The sequence below is a fragment of the Salvelinus namaycush genome, chromosome 8, assembly GCF_016432855.1.
Source record: "Salvelinus namaycush isolate Seneca chromosome 8, SaNama_1.0, whole genome shotgun sequence".
NCBI lineage: Eukaryota > Metazoa > Chordata > Actinopteri > Salmoniformes > Salmonidae > Salvelinus > Salvelinus namaycush.
Genome location: NC_052314.1, coordinates 25426044 through 25446505, shown reverse-complemented (window position 1 = coordinate 25446505; position 20462 = coordinate 25426044). Strand labels below are relative to the sequence as shown.

The 20462-nt window shown below is 42.1% G+C and overlaps 1 protein-coding gene across 4 annotated transcripts in view; it reads right to left on the bottom strand.

Moving 5' to 3' along the window:
• LOC120052550 (ras-specific guanine nucleotide-releasing factor RalGPS2) overlaps positions 1-20462 on the bottom strand; it is a 149732-nt gene that overhangs the window by 98558 nt on the left and 30712 nt on the right. For all 4 annotated transcript variants that reach the window (XM_038999524.1, XM_038999525.1, XM_038999527.1 and 1 more), the window contains exons 2-4: positions 6333-6443; positions 409-526; positions 134-238 (exon numbers count right to left, since the gene is read on the bottom strand). In XM_038999524.1, the coding sequence (XP_038855452.1) occupies positions 134-238; positions 409-468 (165 nt within the window). In that variant the 5' untranslated portion in view covers positions 469-526; positions 6333-6443. The remainder of the gene's footprint in view (positions 1-133; positions 239-408; positions 527-6332; positions 6444-20462) is intronic.

The window sequence follows — 20462 nt, the reverse complement described above, 5'->3', positions numbered from 1 at the left end:
GGATCGCTCACCCACTTCATCCTCTCTTTCTAAAAGACTTTCCAAGATGCATCATTCCCCTCTCTAGTGTCTCAATGTCACATACGCTCTATTCCTTACACACACACACACACACAGCAGGGTGGGTACTTACTGCATACTCCTCAGGGGTAACCTTCAGGACATCGAAGACGACAGCATCAAAACTCTTCTTCAGCTCAGAACCCTTCTCACTGAGAGACTCTGAGCTGCTGCTCTTCTGGACACACACATGTTAGGGCAGGGAACTTGGGAAACATAAAGCTCAAAGAAATGGGGGGGTGATTGACACCCATAGCGCTCTATGTCAGTGTTTGTTCTAGCCCTGCACAGACACACATTAATGAAATCATCAGAATGGGAGAAGGGGGGGAAAGGGGCGTGTCTCACCTCCGAGGCAGTGGCAGCAGCGGTGGTGACGCTTGATTGGCCATTGGGGAGGTCCATCATTCCCACACCATTTGTCTGTCAGTGCAGGACAGCACTACTCATCCTCAGTGTGTGCACTCTGGACACACACACACACACACACACACACACGAGAGAGAAAAAACGTAAACCCATATTTCATTTATCAGACCAATGCTCACAAAACCCTGGATCAACAGTGCTCCCTTGTGGATGAAAGTGGTAGGAGATTCACTTCCGATGTGGGAATTCAGCAGTGCTCTAGCCCCACATACAGGTGCCAAGTACACATGCAGACATACACACACAGATGCTCACTAAGCTGTAGTTTAACCAGCTCAGTTGGCAGTGTAATCCTCAAGTATGAAAGCGAGTGTGCGCCGCGCATGCGTGCGAGCGAGACAGACAGACAGCGAGAGGAGAGCGGGGAGACAGAGTGCAAGAGAGGAGAGACATTGTGGCACAGGTGGGGTAGAGGATGAGCAGCACTTTCTACTCCACTACTCCAAATATGCTTCAATCAGGAGGTATTTATCACATGAAACTTAAAGAATGATGATAATTATTAACATTGTTGCCCAAAAATATTGTTCCTTTTGGTCATACTTCATATACATTGCTTTGGCAACAATGACAACCACAATGACAACCACAACCAATGACCCAAAGAAATCAAGCAAATCTACCAAAGAATGGCTCAGGAGAAAGAAGATGTGTGTTTTAGATTGACCAAGTCAAAGTCCTGGCCTAAATCCAATAGATGCTATGGCAGGACCTGAAGTGGGCAGTTCATACCAAACACCCCTCAAACCTCACTCAATTGGCTGAGTTCTGTAAGGAGGAGTGGGCAAAAATCCCTCAAAAACAAATGTCAGAAACTGATTACTGGCTATAGGAGACGTTTACTCCCAAGTTATCGCTGCTAATGGAGGTTCCCCAAGTGATTGACTTAAGGGGTTCAAATCATTTTGCACATATCAAATATGTGTGTGTTAAACCACTTTTGTTAAATAAGCAATGAAAATATCATATTTTTTTGTTTCTGTCATTTACTTGGAATGTCTCTATTACTAATTTAGATAAGGATTTTGAATGTTGATTTTAAATCAGAAAAAGGACCAGCCCTGTAGGGTTCACATACTATCAAGCAGCACTGTATATACAATACCAGTCAAAAGTTGGCACACCTACTCATTCCATTTTTAGTATTTTCTACATTGTAGAATAATAGTGAAGACATCAAATATGAACTAACACATGGAATCATGTAGTACCCCCCCAAAAAAGCTAAACAAATGAAAATATAATTTATATTTGACATTCTTAAAAGTAACCATTTGCTTTGACAGCTTTGCACACTCTTGGCATTCTCTCAACCAGCTTAGTGAGGTAGTCACTTGGAATGCATTTCAATTAACAGATGTGTCTTGTTAAAAGTTAATTTGTGGAATTTCTTTCCTTCTTAATGCGTTTCAGCTTATCAGTTATGTTGTGACAAGGTAGGGGTGGTATACAGAAGATAGCTCTATTTGGTAAAAGACCAAGTCCATATTATGGCAAGAACAGATCAAATAAGCAAAGAGAAAAGACAGTCCATCATTACTTTAAGACATGAAGGTCAGTCAATGCGGAACATTTTAAGAACTTTGAACGTTTCTTCAAGTGCAGTCGCAAAAACCATCAAGCGCTATGATGAAACTGGCTCTCATGAGGACAGCCACAAGAAAGGAAGATCCAGAGTTACCTCTGCTGCAGAGGATAAGAGTTACCTCTGCTGCAGAGGATAAGTTCATTAGTTACCAGCCTCTAATTGTAGCACAAATAAATGCTTCAGAGTTAATTTAAGACATCTCAACATCAACTGTTCAGAGGAGACTGTGTGAATCAGGCCTTCATGGACGAAATGCTGCAAAGAAACCACTACTAAAGGACACCAATAAGAAGAGACTTGCATGGGCCAAGAAACACGAGCAACAGACATTAGAGCGGTGGAAATCTGTCCTTTGCTCAGATGAGTCACAATTGTAGATTTTTGGTTCCAACCGCCGTGTCTTTGTGAGACGCTGAGTAGGTGAACGAATGATTTCCGCATGTGTGGTTCCCAACATGAAGGAGGTGGTGTGATGGTGCTTTGCTGGTGACACTGTCCATGATTTACTTAGAATTCCAGGCACACTTAACCAGCATGGCTACCACCACATTCTGCAGAGATACACCATCCAATCTGGTTTGCGCTTAGTTGGACTTTCATTAGTTTTTCAACAGGACACTGACACAAAACACCTCCAGGCTGTGTAAAGGGCTATTTGACCAAGGAGAGAGATGGAGTGCTGCATCAGATGACCTGTCCTCCAAAATCACCTGACCTCAACCAAATTGAAATGGTTTGGGATGAGTTGGACTGCAGAGTGAAGGAAAAACAGCCAACAAGTGCTCAGCTTATGTGGGAACTCCTTCAAGACTGTTGGAAAAGCTTTCCATGTGAAGCTGGTTGGGAGAATGCCAAGAGAGAGCAAAGCTGTCATCAAGGCAAAGGGTGGCTACTTTGAAGAATCTCAAATATATTTAAATGTTTTTAACACTTTTTTGGTTACGACATGATTCCATGTGTTATCTCATAGTTTTGATGTCTTCACTATTATTCTACAATGTAGAAAATAGTCAAAATGAAGAAAAACTCTTGAATGAGTTGGCGTGTCCAAACTTGAGACTGCAATTGTGTGTATACACACACACACGCTCACGCAGTGCATTCAGAAAGTATTCAGACCCCTTGACCTTACCACATTGTGACATTTTCTAAAATGATTCAATTCAAAAGGGTTTTTATAAAAATGGTATACAAAATTCAAAACTGAAATATCACATTTACATAAGCATACAGACCCTTTACTCAGTAGTTTGTTGAAGCACCTTTGGCAGCAATTACAGCCTCGAGTCTTCTTGGGTATGACGTTACAAGCTTGGCACACCTGTATTTGGGGAGTTTCTCCCATTCCTCTCTGCAGATCCTCTCAAGCTCTATCAGGTTGGATGGGGAATGTTGCTGCACAGCTATTTTCAGGTCTCTCCAGAGATGTTCGATCGGGTTCAAGTCCGGGCTCTGGCTGGGCCACTCAAGGACATTGAGACTTGTTCCGAAACCACTCCTGGGTTGTCTTGGCTGTGTGCTTAGGGTTGTTGTCCTGTTGGAAGGTGAACCTTCATCCCAGTCTGAGGTCCTGAGTGCTCTGGAGCAGGCTTTCATCAAGGATCTCTCTGTACATGTTTCCCTCGATCCGGCCTAGTCTCCCAGTCTCTGCCACTGAAAAACATCCCCACAGCATGACTCTGCCACCACCATGCTTCACCGTAGGGATGGTGCCAGTTTCCTTCCAGACGTGACACTTGGCATTCAGGCCAAAGAGTTCAGTCTTGGTTACATCTCATGGTCAGAGTCTTTAGGTGCCTTTTGGCAAACTCCAAGCGGGCTGTCATGTGCCTTTTACTGAGGAGCGGCTTCTGTCTGTCCACTCTACCATAAAGGCCTGATTGGTGTAGTGCTGCAGAGATGGTTGTCCTTCTGGAAGGTTCTCCTATCTCCACAGAGGAACTCTAGAGCTCTGTCAGAGTGACCATCGGGTTCTTCGTCACTTCTCCCCAGATTGCTCAGTTTGGCTGGGAGGCCAGCTCTATGAAGAGAGTCTTGGTGGTTCCAAACTTCTTCCATTGAAGAATGATGGAAGCCACTGTGCTCTTGGGGACCTTCAATGCTGCAAACAAAATGTGGTCTCCTTCCCCAGATCTGTGGTTCGACACAAACATGTCTCAGAGCTCTACGGACAATTCCTCCAAACTCACGGCTTGGTTTTTGCTCTGACATGCACTGTCAACTGTGGGACCTTATATAGACAGGCGTGTGCCTTTCCAAATCAATTGAATTTACCACAGGTGGACTCCAAGTTGTAGAAACATCAAGGATGATCAATGGAAACAGGATGCACCTGAGATCAATTTAGAGTCTCATAGCAAAGGGTCTGAATACTTATGTAAATGTGTTTTTTTATGTGTTTTTTTATAATATATTTTTTGTTTTACTTTTTCAATTTTGGGTAGTGTGTAGGTTGCAGTTTTGTTTTGTTTTGAATAAGGCAGTAAAGTAACAAAATGTGGAAAAAGTCAAGGGGTCTGAATACTTTCCGATGTATGTATGTATGTAGGTATGTATGTATGTAAGTAAATGAGAGCGCGTGAGAGCGAGCGAGAAGAGATTCTGTCTCTGAAGTAGGTAGGAGACAGCTGAAAGAGCTTAGGGTAGGCATTAGCCAGAGATCTGAAGTAGAGTGGATTGGGAGAAGTTAGTATGAGCCCTATCTATCTTGGAACAGCTTGTACTACACACTTATAGGCTTAATGCTGCCAATCAACAAACTACAGCCGTTTCCCTATAGTCCATAACTGTATGGCTGCATACATACACCTGGGTCGTTCCGCGAAAATAGCGCATTTTGCGTCCCTTTGATATTTTAAGTAGGAATTGTGCATTAAAATTATGTTTTAAAAGTCTGTTATATTAAATGAAGTGCCCTTTAATAGACTACATTTCGAATTTAATAAATCTTATTAGAAATATAAATAAGAATCTGTAGGTGGTGAAAAACTGAGCGGGTCGAGCATAGCACGTCTACCCCGTTTCCAATAGATATTAGCGATAGGGTTCTAAAAAATACATTTTAATCAATAGTTGCATATTGCGTTAATATTATTGGACGATATTAGACTCCAAATATCGATTTATAAAATAAATTGTAGGTAGCGTTAATGGGACGTACGGGTGCCAAAACTCTGGTATTTTTCATCCAATACCTTTTTCTCAATCTTTTTAAAATAGTGAGCCGGCATGTTTTTAGCACTTTGATTTCCCTGACTGATAAAAACTCATTTTCTTATGCCGTCTCATCTCTCTGTGAGATTAGTGATAATATCTTATCACCAGCCCATTACAATCTTCTACTCACAACATACAGGGGATTCAAACAAGCAGTTTTTACTCTTTAATTACTTGTTCTCATTTTCAGTTTTTTACTGTGATGAAGGACTCCATTTTATTTCAATTATATTAGACATTAAAAAAAATGTGAAGTTTGCATTCAATTGCCACTCCCTGTTACAAGGGGATTTATGGCCGATTTAAGATGAAATCGTCAACCCTGTTACAGTCAACCCTGTTAGTCAACCCTGTTACAGTCAACCCTGTTACAGTCAACCCTGTTACTTTTTATTTAACCACCAGATGGAAAAACTTGATTTTGAACGTTAAGAGAAAATGTTAAAATCAAACGTCCTTTAAAAAAAAAAAAATTTAAACAACTTACACTTCTCAAAAGGCAATGAATTGGTGGAACGACCCACTTACAGTACTGAAACAAATGTGTCATAGTGACATGTTAAGTAATCGCCAGCTGTCTGATAACATTCCTAGTGTCCTTCCCTTCTCTTATTAAATCCTCCACACACACACGACAGTGAACCTAATGAGGAATAAGGAGCTGTTCAGATCACTGACATACAGCATAGAGAGACCCTGTGTGCCAGACAGACAGCACTGGCCTTTGTGTGGCTTGCTGGACTCCAAGCCGAAGCACAGTAACAAAGGGCTGCCTTCCACAGACTTACCACACAGACATTCCACTGGTATAGCTGTCCTTATGTCAGTCTAGTCACCAGTTCCTCCCTCTGTCTCCAACTGTGTGTTGGCCTGTCATTATCTCCCTGTCTAAGTGGCTACCGTACAACCAGAGTAGAACAGAGCAGTCGTTTGTCTGCCACAGCAACACAAAGTTAACGTGGCTCAGATTCTGCCTGGGGCTAAGCCTGATTAGAGCTTCTACTGTAGTTTACAACACACAGACACACCTTGTACTTACTAGCTGTGTGTCAGATGGGCATTGTGCTTGAGAGCTGAGGTATGGCTGCCTCTTCTTTACGGCTCAGAGAGTGGATGTGTTTATCTGTCTGTGTCCTCCTCACACTGCAATCTTGAGGGGAGAGGAGAGAGCGCATGTTAGATTCATATGATGAGCACAGAATAAATCCATGAACACCCACACACAAATTCACCATACACAAAGCTACATGTATAATATTATTATGTAATCGTATACACTATGCATTTGTTTATTTTACTTTATTTAACCAGGTGAGTTGGCACCAATTCATTCAACTTCAGTGAACTCTGTAGACATTCCAGAAGCAAGGTGCACATTAGCTAAAGGTAGATTTACCTACATATGTTGAGATCGAAGGGACCTCTAGAGTTAACCATTCCTGAGATCATGTCTGATGCTTCTATTTCTGTAGGTTACCAGAAAAGTGAGGAACGGTGGTAGTTTACACAAGAGCGCTTTTAAAATCGACAAAAAGAGCACAACGCATAGATTTGGGAGACCTCAAATCAGGGCAGCATACCTTCTCATACAGAGTAGTGCTGAACCTATCGAACGTAATGAAGCGCTAAACACTATGATATTCAGCGTCCAGGGCCTTCAATACAGAAGCAGCAGCAGTCATAATTGATATTGCTTTAGTCTAAAATCAGAATGAATGTCAACAGAATTATTCATTTTCTTCCATTTTAAATGTATTAATTTAACTAGGCAAGTCGGTTAAGAACAAATTCTTATTTACAAATGACGGCCTACCCCGGCCACACCCTAACGACGCTGGGCCAATTGCACGCCGCCCTATGGGACTCCCAATCATGGCCGGTTGTTATACAGTCTGGAATCGAACCAGGGGCTGTAGTGACGCCTCTAGCAGTGAGATACATTGCCTTAGACCGCTGCGCCACTCGGGAGCCCCCAATGTAAGGTATGACATATTCCTATAAAATTTGCCAATTTACATTTTTTACTTCTTAACTCATCAACATGTATGTGGAATGAAATGCCCAGAAATGTATACGTGGGAACACGATCAATGATGGCACCATCCGAAGTATGTATGCAGAAATCATGATACATTTTTACATGACCTGGAAAAAAACATGTACCTGGTTTTACCTGCATTAGGCAATAACTTCAGTTCAACAAAGGCCCTCTGCAGTGCAATAAAGGAAGACAAGCTCCAAAAAATTCTGGTCAGCCGTGGGGTCAATATCATACATAACACTCGTGGCCCTCCCGCCTTTACAGCAGGGCAGCTCCCGCTCAGCCCAGTCAAAACTCTTCTCTATCCTGGCACCCCAATGGTAGAACCAGCGTCACTCCTGAAGCCATCTTCCAAAAAACATCTGAAACCCAACCTCTTCAAAAGACTATCTTAATAAATAATACCACAGGACCCCCCCTCCTCACCCCTCCCTTGTGGGAAACCTTTTGTTATGTTCAGAAAAAAATATTTAACACAATCAGTAAATACACATTGTGTTCTTTAAATAATTGACAAACCAGTGATGCACAGCCTGCTTCAGGCCAATTGTTGAAAATCTCTGAATCTGTAATTAGTGACAGTGTGGAAGGCCTTATACAGGTCAATAAAAAAGGCCTGCACAGTGTTTCGTCCTAACAATTAAAACAATTTAAAAACAATAGAAGTAGCAGAGAACCTATCCAATCTTTTGCGCAACATTTCATTTAAAAGCATGAGAAGATGTGAAAGTTGGTTCCAATGATGAGCTCAGTCAATGCAGTAAATCAGGGGAGAGAATGTTTGGCTGGAGTAACCTAAACATACCTACAGGACAACTCCCATTTCACACAGACAGAACACACGTTTTCTACGTTTCAAACAGTTCTCTCTACATGGCTGTGTTCAGTACGTAGTAGGCCTATCAGTTTCAAGCAGACTACTGAACTCAACCTTCAATTTTCCATCGCTTCACCACATTCCTGAGGCACCTGACAAACAGCAGCCACCAGAAGGCTCTCCACACCCACACAAGTCTACAGTTGCCTGCCTGTCCAACAGAGATCCTGGTTAAGGATGAAATATGTAAAAAAAAAAACAGGGTCAGCCATAATATTACGGCGCCCCTGGAGCAAATGAAGGTTAAATACCTTGCTCAAGGGCACATCTTGTCGGCTTGGGTATTAAAATCAGCGACCTTTCGGTTACTAGCCTAACATCCTCCTGCTGTGTCAGGTTACAATCTGAACCCAGATCTGTGGTTGAGACCAACAGCTGCCAAGAGTTTCTACCCTGACCCCAGAGCAGATGTCATTAAGTTCACTGCCCAGGCCAAATGGTGTGTGAATGGCTGTAAAAGTGCTCATACCGAAAGCCACAACATTCCCATAGACTTGATGAGGACCTAACAGTCCATACCTAGTTGGAATAAACACCTCCCCAGCCCCTCACCAAAAGACAGACCCTCGCTCAGGGAATGGATAGAGAATGCACCCTGTTGAGTAAAAACCTTGACATCGCATACACGTCACAAACAGGCCCCAATCACAAACCCAGCTCCTTATAAGTAGATCCACAGACAGACAGGTGAGTGCACATATACAACACAGAAGCTCAATGCTCTGAGGAACACTCCCCCTCCCTCCCGGGTGCCTGGTTGTCTGTCTAGTGACATCACATCGTCACCTGTTGACAGACAGTGAGGGATAACGCCACTGTGTATTTGGGAATGTGTGGATCAGCTGATCACCTGCCTCTTATCTTAGCAAGCTGGAGATGAACCAGAGTTCCTGAAAGGATGAGTAGAGGTACAGGAGAGGAGAGACGGATTAAGGCTCATGTTGGGGCATGTAGCAGGGGAAGTGCTTTCTGAGAGCCCACTTCAGCAGAAACAAATCAAAGTTCAACAGGTACGGCCTACAGCCTATGCAAATTATTTTGTTTGCTACAAGGTAGGGCTACTAGGTTATTTTACGTAGCCTATAGCCTTAGTTTGTGTAGAATATTATTATACATTTGTTTAGCTGGGTCTTGAGAATCAGTCAGCTACAATTACAGTTAGGCCTATCTACAATTATAGTTCATCTGTTTCTGACCAAGTCTGTTTTTACATTCTACATTTTAGTCATTTAGCAGACGTTCTTATCTAGAGTGACTTACAGAAGTGAGTGCATACATTTTCATACTGGTCCCCCGTGGGAATGAAACACAAACCTGGCCTTGCAAGACCCATGCTCTCCCAAATGAGCTACAAGAGACAATTTCATGTCAAAAAATTATGCGATTACCGGGTGTCTTTTAATTATTTTATTTTTTTTCATAGTGGTGCAGCCTGTCCACAAGGTGGCACAGCACCCCTCTTACAATCTTTGGGGAGATCCCTGTTATCTATTTGATTGATTCGCGGAGAATTAGATATGTTCCCTCTGAAAAGAACTCACCACAATAAGTGAAGTAAAAATGAACAATGCTGCATCTTTCAGTCAAAAGGTAAGCTTAAACTAAAGTAATTCTTACTACACTGTAATAACCTCATAATATTTTACCAGTCGGCCAACGGTGCCGATAAAATAGGCCTTGTAGATAAAACTAGGCTACGTCAACAAAAGTGTGGTGACAGAACTTTGAGTTGTTTAATTCCTACAAAAATACCAACAACAAATATTTAGAAAACGTTTGATTCATGTGTATAGGAATCAGGGCGGCAGGTAGCCTACTGGTTAGAGCATTGTGTCTGGAACCGAAAGGTTGCTAGATTGAATCCCTGAGCTGACAAGGTAAACATCTGTCGTTCTGCCCCTGAACAAGGCAGTTAACCCACCGTTCATAGGCCGTCATTGAAAATAAGAATGTGTTCTTAACTAACTTGCCTAGTTAAATAAAGGTGTAAAAAAAATATATAAAAAATATTTAAAAAATAAACTGAAATAACATTTTTTTTAAATCTGCAAAATCGGCGTCCAAAATTACCGATTTCCGATTGTTATGAAAACTTGAAATCGGCCCCAATTAAATCGGCCATTCCGATTAATCGGTCGACCTCTACTCCAGACCACCACAAGGGGGAGTTAGAGCACTCATTATGCATTTGGGTCTCAAGGTTTTTATAAAACCAATCATATTGAGCAGTTCCAATGACTATTTTGACGTGAGCCACCCGTCCCTGGTGACTTTCTTCAGCAAAGATGGCTGACAAAACATCACAGGGGAAGCAAATGTAAGTAGTTATAACGTCATAACGAATCAAAAAATGTACAATTGAAAGGAATGTTAGTTATTAATGTAGAGACAATTTTTTTTAAATTTATTATTCAGTCAAATCCAATACCAGGTGTATCAAACTCCATTATTTGAATGATGCTGTGTCTGCATGTATGTATTACAACTATAGACGTCAACAGTGTTTACCACTCCTGCTCCTGGGACATCAATGATTACACATTGTAACTATGCAATAGACTAGAAACATGATTTAAGAAAAGGCTGAATTGTAATTCATACAGTGGGGAGAACAAGTATTGGATACACTGCCGATTTTGCAGGTTTTCCTACTTACAAAGCATGTAGATGTCTGTAATTTTTTATCATAGGTACACTTCAACTGTGAGACGGAATCTAAAACAAAAATCCAGAAAATCACATTGTATGATTTTTAAGTAATTCATTTGCATTTTATTGCATGACATAAGTATTTGATCACCTACCAACCAGTAAGAATTCCAGCTCTCACAGACCTGTTAGTTTTTCTTTAAGAAGCCCTCCTGTTCTCCACTCATTAGCTGTATTAACTGCACCTGTTTGAACTTGTTACCTGTATCAAAGACACCTGTCCATTTTAATCCCCTTCTCTGGGATAGGTGGCAGTATTTTCATGTCCGGATGAAAAGCGTGTCCAAAGTAAACTGCCAGCTACTCAGGCCCAGAAGCTAAGATATGCATAGTATTAGTAGATTTGGATAGAAAACACTCTGAAGTTTCTAAAACTGTTTGAATCATGTCTGAGTATAACAGAACTTATTTGGCAGGCGAAACCCCGAGGACAAACCATTCAGATTTTTTTTTTTAGGTAACTCTTTTAAATGGGATTTCATTGGGAATCCAGATTTCTAAAGGACCTTCTTGCAGTTCCTATCACTTCCACTGGATGTCAGTCTTTAGAAATTGGTTGAGGCTTTTCCTTTGAGAAATGAAGAAGTAGCACTGTTCAGAATGAGGCTCGAGGGAAGTGTACTCTTTGTTAGAGGCACGTGACCTGAAAGCTAGCTACACTTTGTTTTCCTCCGGTATTGAACACAGATCATCCCGTCTTAAATTGTATTATTTACGTAAAAAAAAAAACTAAAGTTGTATTACAAAAGTAGTTTGAAATGTTTGGACAAAGCTTACAGGTAACTTATGAGATATTTTGTAGTCACTTTGCATAAGTTGGAACCAGTGTTTTTCTTGATCAAACACGCCAAATAAATGGACATTTTGGATATATGTCGACGGAATTAATCAAACAAAAAGGACCATTTGTGATGTTTATGGGACATATTGGAGTGACAACAGAAGAAGCTCAAAGGTAAGGCATGAATTATATCTTTATTTCTGCGTTTTGTGTCGCGCCTGGAGGGTTGAAATAGGATTGTCTGTGTTTGTTTACTGGGGTGCTGTCCTCAGATAATAGCATCGTTTGCTTTCGCCGTAAAGCCTTTTTGAAATCTGACATGTTGGCTGGATTCACAACAAGTGTAGCTTTCATTTGGTGTATTGCATGTGTGATTTCATGAAAGTAACATTTTTATAGTAATTTATTTGAATTTGGCGCTCTGCATTTTCACTGGATGTTGGCCGGTGGGACGCTAGTCCCACATATCCCAGAGAGGTTAATGCCATTAGCCCATAGAAACGTACTGAATAACATTCACCACATGGAAGAGATCGTTTTGGGGAAATATCTGTCCTACACAGTATCTGAGAAATAAGAAAGCCATTCATGATTTTTTTAAACACCTATTTAACCCCTTATTTTAGAGGCTAAACTACTTAAATGTATACTACCATAAATGTTTTCAACTTGTATCGGGGTATCTTCAGATGAGTCTTGTGTTCATCCTAGAGCAAACAACCAACATGTATGTGAGTCTATGTGAGACTCACCTTTCCATAGAGGTGTTAAATTAATGTGTAGCAAAAACTGATCGGACGTTGGCATATCTGCAGTACCAACTTCAGACGAGTCCTGCGATGCTTGTGGGGGTCGTAGCGCAAAACACGGTGTAAGTGACAGTCATCTTTCCATAGAGGTGTCATAATATACAGTGCCTCTGGAAAGTATTCAGAAGCCTTGACTTTATCCACATTTTTTTCCCGTTACAGCCTTATTCTAAAATGAATTTAAAAAAATCCTCAGCAATCTACACACAAAATACCCCATAATGACAAAGTGAAGACTAGGTTTAAAATGTTTGCACAGCTATAAAAAATTAAAAACAGAAATGCCTTATTTCCATAAGTATTCAGACCCTTTGCTTTGAGACTCGAAGTTGAGCTTAGGTGCATCCTGTTTCCATTGATCATCCTTGAGACGTTTCTACAACTTGGAGTCCACCTGAGGTAACTTCAATTGATGGGACATCATTTGGAAAGGCACACACGTTTATATAAGGTTCCGCAGTTGACAGTGCATGTCAGAGCAAAAACCAAGCAATGAGGTCGAAGGAATTGTCTGTAGAGCTCCGAGACAGGATTGTGTGGAGGCACAGATCTGGGGAAGGGTACCAAAAAAAATGTCTGCGTCTTTGAAAGTCCCCAAGGACACAGAGGCCTCCATCAAAACCACCAAGACTCTTCCTAGAGCTGGCCGCCTAGCCAAACTGAGCAATGGGAGGAGAAGAGCCTTGGTCAGGGAGGTGACCAAGAAACCGATGGTCACTTTGACAGGGCTCTAGAGTTCCTCTGTGGAGATGGGATAACATTACAAAAGGACAACCATCTCTGCAGCACACCACCAAATCAGGCCTTCATGGTAGAGTGGCCAGATGGAAGCCACTCCTCAGAAAAAGAAACCTTAAAGACTCTCAGACTATGAGCAACAAGATTCTCTGGTCTGATGAAACCAAGATTGAACTCTTTGGCCTGAATGCCAAGCGTCACGATGAAGCACGGTGGTGGGAGCGTCATGCTGGGAGGATGTTTTTCAGCGGCAGGGACTGGGAGACTAGGATCGAGGGAAAGATGAACAGAGCAAAGTACAAAGAGATCCTTGATGAAAACCTGTTCCAGAGCGCTCAGGACCTCAGACTGGGGCAAAGTTCACCTTCCAACAGGACAACGACCCTAAGCACACAGCCAAGACAACACAGGAGTGGCTTCGGGACAAGTCTCTGAATATCCTTGAGTGGCCCAGCCAGAGCCCAGACTAAACTGCTTGGAGTAACCCTAGATTGTAAACTGTCATGGTTAAAACATATTGGTGCAGTAGTAGCTAAGATGCGGAGAAGATGCTCTGCATTCTTAACACTATCAACAAGGCAGGTACTACAGGCCCTAGTTTTGCCGCATCTGGACCACTGTTCAGTTGTGTGGTCAGGTGCCACAAAAAAGGATTTCGGAATATTGCAAATGGCTCAGAACAGGGCAGCACAGCTGGCCCTTGGATGTACACAGATGGCTAATATTAATAATATGCATGTCAATTTCTTCTGGTTGAAAGTGAAGGAGAGATTGACTTCATCACTACTTTTATTTATGAGAGATATTGACATGTTGAATGCACTGAGCTGTATGTCTAAACTACTGGCACACAGCTTGGACACCCATGCATACCCCACAAGACATGCCACAAGAAGACTCTTCACAGTCCCCAAGTCCAGAAAAGACTATGGGAGGCACACAGTACTACATAGAGCCATGACTACATGGAACTCTATTCCAACTCAAGTAACTGACGCAAGCAGTAAAATTAGATTTAAAAACAGATTTTTTAAAAACACCTTATGGAACAGCGGGGACTGTGAAGCAACAAACATTGGCACAGACACAGACACACAATACATACACATGGATTTAGTACTGTAGATATGTGGTAGTGGTGGAGTAGGGGCCTGAGGGCACACAGTGTGTTGTGGATCTGTGAATGTATTGTAATGTTTTTAAAATTGTATAAACTGCCTTAATTTAGCTGGACCCCAAGAAGACCCCAGGAAGAGCTGCTTTGGCAGCAGCTAATGGGGATCCATAATACATATAATACCTGAACCTGATCGAACTTCTCTGGAGACAACAGAAAATAGCTGTGCAGCAACGCTCCCCATCCAACCTGTCAGAGCTTGAGAGGATCTGCAGAGAAGAATGGGAGAACTCCCCAAATACAGGTGTGCCAAGCTTGTTGTGTCATACCCAAGAAGACTCAATGCTGCAATCACTGCCAAAAGTGCTTCAACAAAGTACTAAGTAAAAGCGTCTGAATACTTATGTAAAATGTCAGTTTTATTTTTTCATACATTCGCAAAAACCTCTTTGCTTTGTCATCTGAGCAAATTATGTAAGAAATAACACAACCCCCCCCCCCAAAATACTGCAAAGTTGTCTAGGAGCTAGAAACAGGGTGACCGTGTCCGTCTGCGCCATCTTGCTGTTAAGTGATTGTGTGAAGAGGGTTTCACTGTGGACAACGTGTGCTCAGACACCGTTCTGCAGAACAAGTCACACACACACACACCTCACCCCCCTGTGCTGAGTGGGACAAACACACCTTGCTTGTGTCCCTAACCCGCTGTGTGACAATGTGTGTAGGGCCCTATAACGTGGATGGAATCAAGGAATCCAGTCATTAAAATGGAATTCAATTATTGAACTTAGTAGGAAATCAACTAAAAGGTATTGAACTTATTAGAAAATGCATACATTTTTCCCAAGATAAGACATGAACAAAATGCATCAGTGGTGTTTTCCTTCAACTTTCTGAAGAGGCAAATTAAATGTTAACTACAAAGCAGCCTATGCCTACCTGGCAGAACATCATGATTATTTGTGTCAATCCAGTGGCCATTTGTTTTGCAAACTCTGCAATCACATGAGCGCTACAGAAACACAGCTAACCCAAACAACGGTGTCTGGCTGGTGGGCAGTTGAATTAAGGGTTATGACAGTCATGGATTTTTGGATGACGATAATTGTCCAGCCAAATGACCACACGGTCTCCACAATAGCCTAACTGTTCGAATATATGCACATTTTCTCCTCTTCCTTGCTCCTGAACAGAAGGTTTATGTATTTATTTATTTTAATTTAACTAGGCAAGTCAGTTAAGAACAAATTCTTATTTACAATGATGCTCTACCCCAGCCAAACCCGGGATGATGCTGGGCCAATTGTGTGCCGCCCTATGGGACTCACACGGCCGGATTTGATACAGCCTGGATTCGAACCAGGTACTGTAGCGACGCGTCTTGCACGCGTCGATGCAGTGCCTTAGACCTGGGAGCCCAAATGTGTTTCTATGCGCTTCCATAGAAATAGAATGAATAGAACGGGGTCCTTATTCAAGTCAATGATGGCATAATTGCTAACTAGCATAGCTTGTTCCATTGTCTTCAATCTTTAACCTAGAGTAAAAGCAGGAAGTGTGCCATTCACATGCTGTGATTTGTTGATTCAACTCAACTGACATTACAAAAAATACATTCCATTGCATGAGCCACATCAGTTAACATAATTTGAATAAATTCTACATCATGGAAACTATTGCATCACAATACCAGGCAGCCATTGCGAGTGTACCCACAAGTCAAATTGTCAGGGTTCGAGGTTCCAAATCCATTCTATAACCATGTGTGCTGCTGCGTTGTGGGGTGCATTGCCTAGGCAACCAAAGATTTGTTTGCTAGTTTCAACAAGGAGCAACAAAGTTTCATCAATTTGTTAAGACTCCATGTTACCGCAAAAACTGACTCAACTGCATGAATGCCTAGCTGTCCCATCTTCAAGCAGCTTATTTTTTCTATGACAGTTATTTTATGTTAATGACGGTGTTCATCTAAAACCGTGGGTTACATAGCAAGTGGTTTTAAATGGAGATTTTGCTCTAATTTAAGTTTGTTATACTGTTAAATCAATCAAAAATATTTTTGAATTTTTATAAAACTTTCCATAACTCATGTGTTATTCTTTGGTCTTTGTATGCCTCTGTCAGTCACTTTTCCTTTATCAGAATAATTATTCTCCTCTATGACCATGTATTTCAATTGATTCAATTGCAGTTCTTACTTTCGCCACAAGGGGCATTGTGCCGATATCTAGGGTGCTTTTGGCACCATCACTGCCTAACAGGCAAGATTCATGGCAAAAAAGTACTTGGGCGCAATGAGCACCTTCAGCGCCAGTACTGCCTCACAAGCACTATTCATGGCAAAAAAAAGTACATGTGCGAAAGTCTTGCTAGAAAATAAGCAGTTCTCAGCAGTCTCTTAAGACGGTAAGAACTGACGATTTACATAAATATAATATAAATATTACAATTAACACAACTAACATTGAAATAACGTTATGTAAGGTGAAGTAAAAATCCAAACCGTTCCATGCATCAATACTGGTTAAAATACTGCTTACCACCCAGCCCTAGCATTAAGCTACCGCCAGTCAAATGCTGGGTAAAAATGTGAGGGCCGGTGAAGTTTCAGTCCCTAGTGATGATGAGAGGAGAGCTCAGACCCTCTCCCACTCAAACACATTGAGAATACTCAGACACACAGGTATGTTCTCAACAGGACACACAGACATTGATGCACACACACACGTGCTTGCTGTTAGCCTGGCTCCAGTCTTTTTGTGAAATTCTGCTGGTCCCTAATCTTGGCAGCAGCTCTGACCTTGCGTGATTTTACCCCCTGCCCCCCCCCACACACAATAAGCCAAAATATATACACTTATAACAAACAAAATATAAACACACAATATAGCTTCAAAACATGGTTAAAACTATCATTTTGATATTACGGCTGGTTCGTCCTTGCATCCATAGCTTTGTGTCAGTAGCTCTGTACTATTCTCCAGTCCCATCCCTCAGCCTTTTACCAAAACAGTGGCGGGGAGGGCCTTTGTTGTTGTTTCTACTGCGGATTGACGCTTTAATACTATAAATATTTTTCATTTTGCTCCTACATTTTTTCAATTTAGGAGCACATGTGCTCACACTCCCTCTTCCCTCCCTGTATCCCTCAGACTATGGACAAAGTCTGTTCTGCCTGCCTGCCCCACCCACCCACTCTCCTCACCTGGCACATTCCCCCAGTAAGACAGACCCAGCAGCATCATACACAACCAGCATTAAGGCTAGACCAACACCAACACTCAGACCAGAAACAGATCCTTAATACAGGCTACAGGGGGAAATACAAAGAAAGTAGATGCAGAGGGAGGGACAGAGAGGGAGAGAGGAGAAGCAGGAAACAGAGAGGGAGATGGAGAGGAAAACCTGTGCCAGGCTGGTAAGTGAAAGGGTGTGTGGCAAGGTCCCGGGGCTGCAGGCTGGCACGTGTGGTCATGTGCTGTGTGTGTGTGCATGTGTGGGGGGACTGGAGAGTATTCTGTGTGAATGCCTCTGGCCTTATTTGTGGGCCACAGGGGAGCAGCCAGCCTGGCCTCGTCCCAGCTTCTCCTGCTTAAGACTGGAGGGCCGGAGCTCAGCGACAGACAAGTAGGAAGGGAGGGAGGAGAGGAAGTGTTGTACAGGCAGCAGCAGTGCAGATTGTTATGGTGGGTCAGTGAGTCAGTTAATGTGTGGAGTAATAAGGCAGGGGAACAATAGCCAGAACAGCTGTCACTAGAACCATGCTCATAGGAAACTGCCTGAGATCTCACTCTTACTCTATGAGTCATATGGAGTTTATGCTGTCTACACTACAGCAACGCAGGACATCAAGGAGCGTCGAAATTCAATGTTCCTATTAGTGAGACACTCAACTGTCATGTCAAGTGAAACTAGAACTATACTAAATGTGGGTTAATTACAGCAACATTACCCTGTCCCACATCCCATCACAATGTTATATGCATATTGCCTTATCACAAGCCAGGTGTCATGACTGGAGTCAGGAGTGGTCCGGGGACTAGAGATCACCAAGAGGTCAAAGGTTATCCTGGTCTACAAGCACCATGTGACAAGGTAGCAAGGCCAATGTTGACCCCACTGATCTAGGGTTTGTTGTGCATTTTCCCCCACTAATGATTAAAGAGATACTGTGAGAGTCTGTCCCTTGTTCTACTTACGCAAGGTCAGAACTTCTGGATACCATTTTTATGTCTTTGTGTGCAGTATGAATGTCGTTTCACAAGCCAATGCTAACTAGCATTAGCGCAATGACTGGAAGTCCATAAGTACAGTAGCAATGCCAATATACACGAGTTCAACAGACTCTGGGTAAGTAGAACAATGGGTTAAATGCCAGAAGCTAGAGCTATCCTTTAAATGATTGAACAGTAGTTTGCTGCTACCACAGCAAGAATAGCCTCTCTCCGACTCCCTCTTGCTCTCCTTCTCAGTCTACCTCCCCCCAGCAATCTCCCTCTCTGTGTTTATGATGAGTAACTGGTATAAGCCTCCAAGCTTCCCTTTAACACAGAGACAAAGAGAGCGAGAGAGACAAAGAGCGAGAGAGTTTCCATTAGCCGGCAATTGCCAGCTTTTGGCCGATAACAAAATTGAACAGCCAATAAGAAAACTTGACGTCAAAATGACTGGGAGAAAAACAATCCCATTGCAAAATAATGCTCTTTATTCATTGATGGAAACACATTTCCCTGTCATGCTTATCGGTCTATAGTTTAATTAGCATAATTTTGCGGAATTAAAAATGGCCGTGTGTGTATTTGTTAGTTATCATGCATCTTATCCAACAACTAATCACACACGCACAGCATACAGAGCCTAATTTGAGCTGGATTTCTCCTGCAGCTCCTCAGTTGGTTGCTTCTGGAGAAAAACGTCCGCTTTTATAAACCCAGTCATTGCGCAACAATTGTAAATGCAATCGCGTGTTAAAAACAGTTTTGATGGCCACAATAAAAAAAAATGCTACCATTTTTGTTCCTCAACTGGTATTTGAAGCGCGCCACCCATTCGCCATTCAAGTGCACCGGCAACTGTAGGCAGGCTATCAGCAAGTCACCCACCACTTTGCAATTTGAGTTGGAAGCAGTAGGCATTATGAAAACACGAGCTTAATTGTTTGAAACCTGAACGTTTCACTTCATATTATGAGGCATGTCTTACCTTGCATCACATAAGCCTTGGCAAAATTCGACCATAGAAACATGGAGGCAATTATTTTATAAAGACTTCCTCATATGCCATTGAAACCAGCATTTCTTTCATATTTCCTTTCGTTGGCCAGAAGCCAAAAGGCACAATACTAGTCATATTACCCACTAAGTTCCACAGATTTTCATCTGTCACATTCGGAAAAACGTGCATTAGGTGTGCTGTTTAGATGCGTTTTCCCACAAATTACATTTTATCGGCTGCTTTATTACAGGAGTTACATGTTCTGTTAAGATTAATTATAATATAAATTTGACGTCTGTCATTCTGAGCACATTTTACTGATATCGATAATCATGACAATTAACCTATACAAGAAATGTGAAGTTTGAAATGAAATAAGTGCAAATATGGGCTATTGCTAAGAATACAATTGATAGTTACAACATTCAAAGTAGTAGTGTCAATGGTACTGTAATATACAAAAGTAGGCTAACCCGTGCACATTGTTATAAACGTATCGTTCTTTTGATCGTTATAATTCAGTACATTTATAGTGATATGGATTTGTCCATATTGCCCAGTTTCAACACCCACACTCAGTTATTTTCCCAGGAGAACATGCCAGTCGGGCCCCGGGGCTTTTGGGTGGAATAGACTTCAGCAAGCCGACATGCTGGAACCTGACAAAGCAAAGGCACCCCTGTCTAAAACAGACACCTTGTGCTCTCACTCTGACACACACACACACACTTTCTCTCAAATGTACTCCATCTCACCCTCCCTCTACTCGCAGGCCGGGCTAGAAAAATGCTTTGGCTCTGGTACTGACAGGCACAGTAAAGCCTGTGGAAGCTGTATAATTTCCTCCCATCGAACATAGCTAGGGCACACAAACACAGGGAAA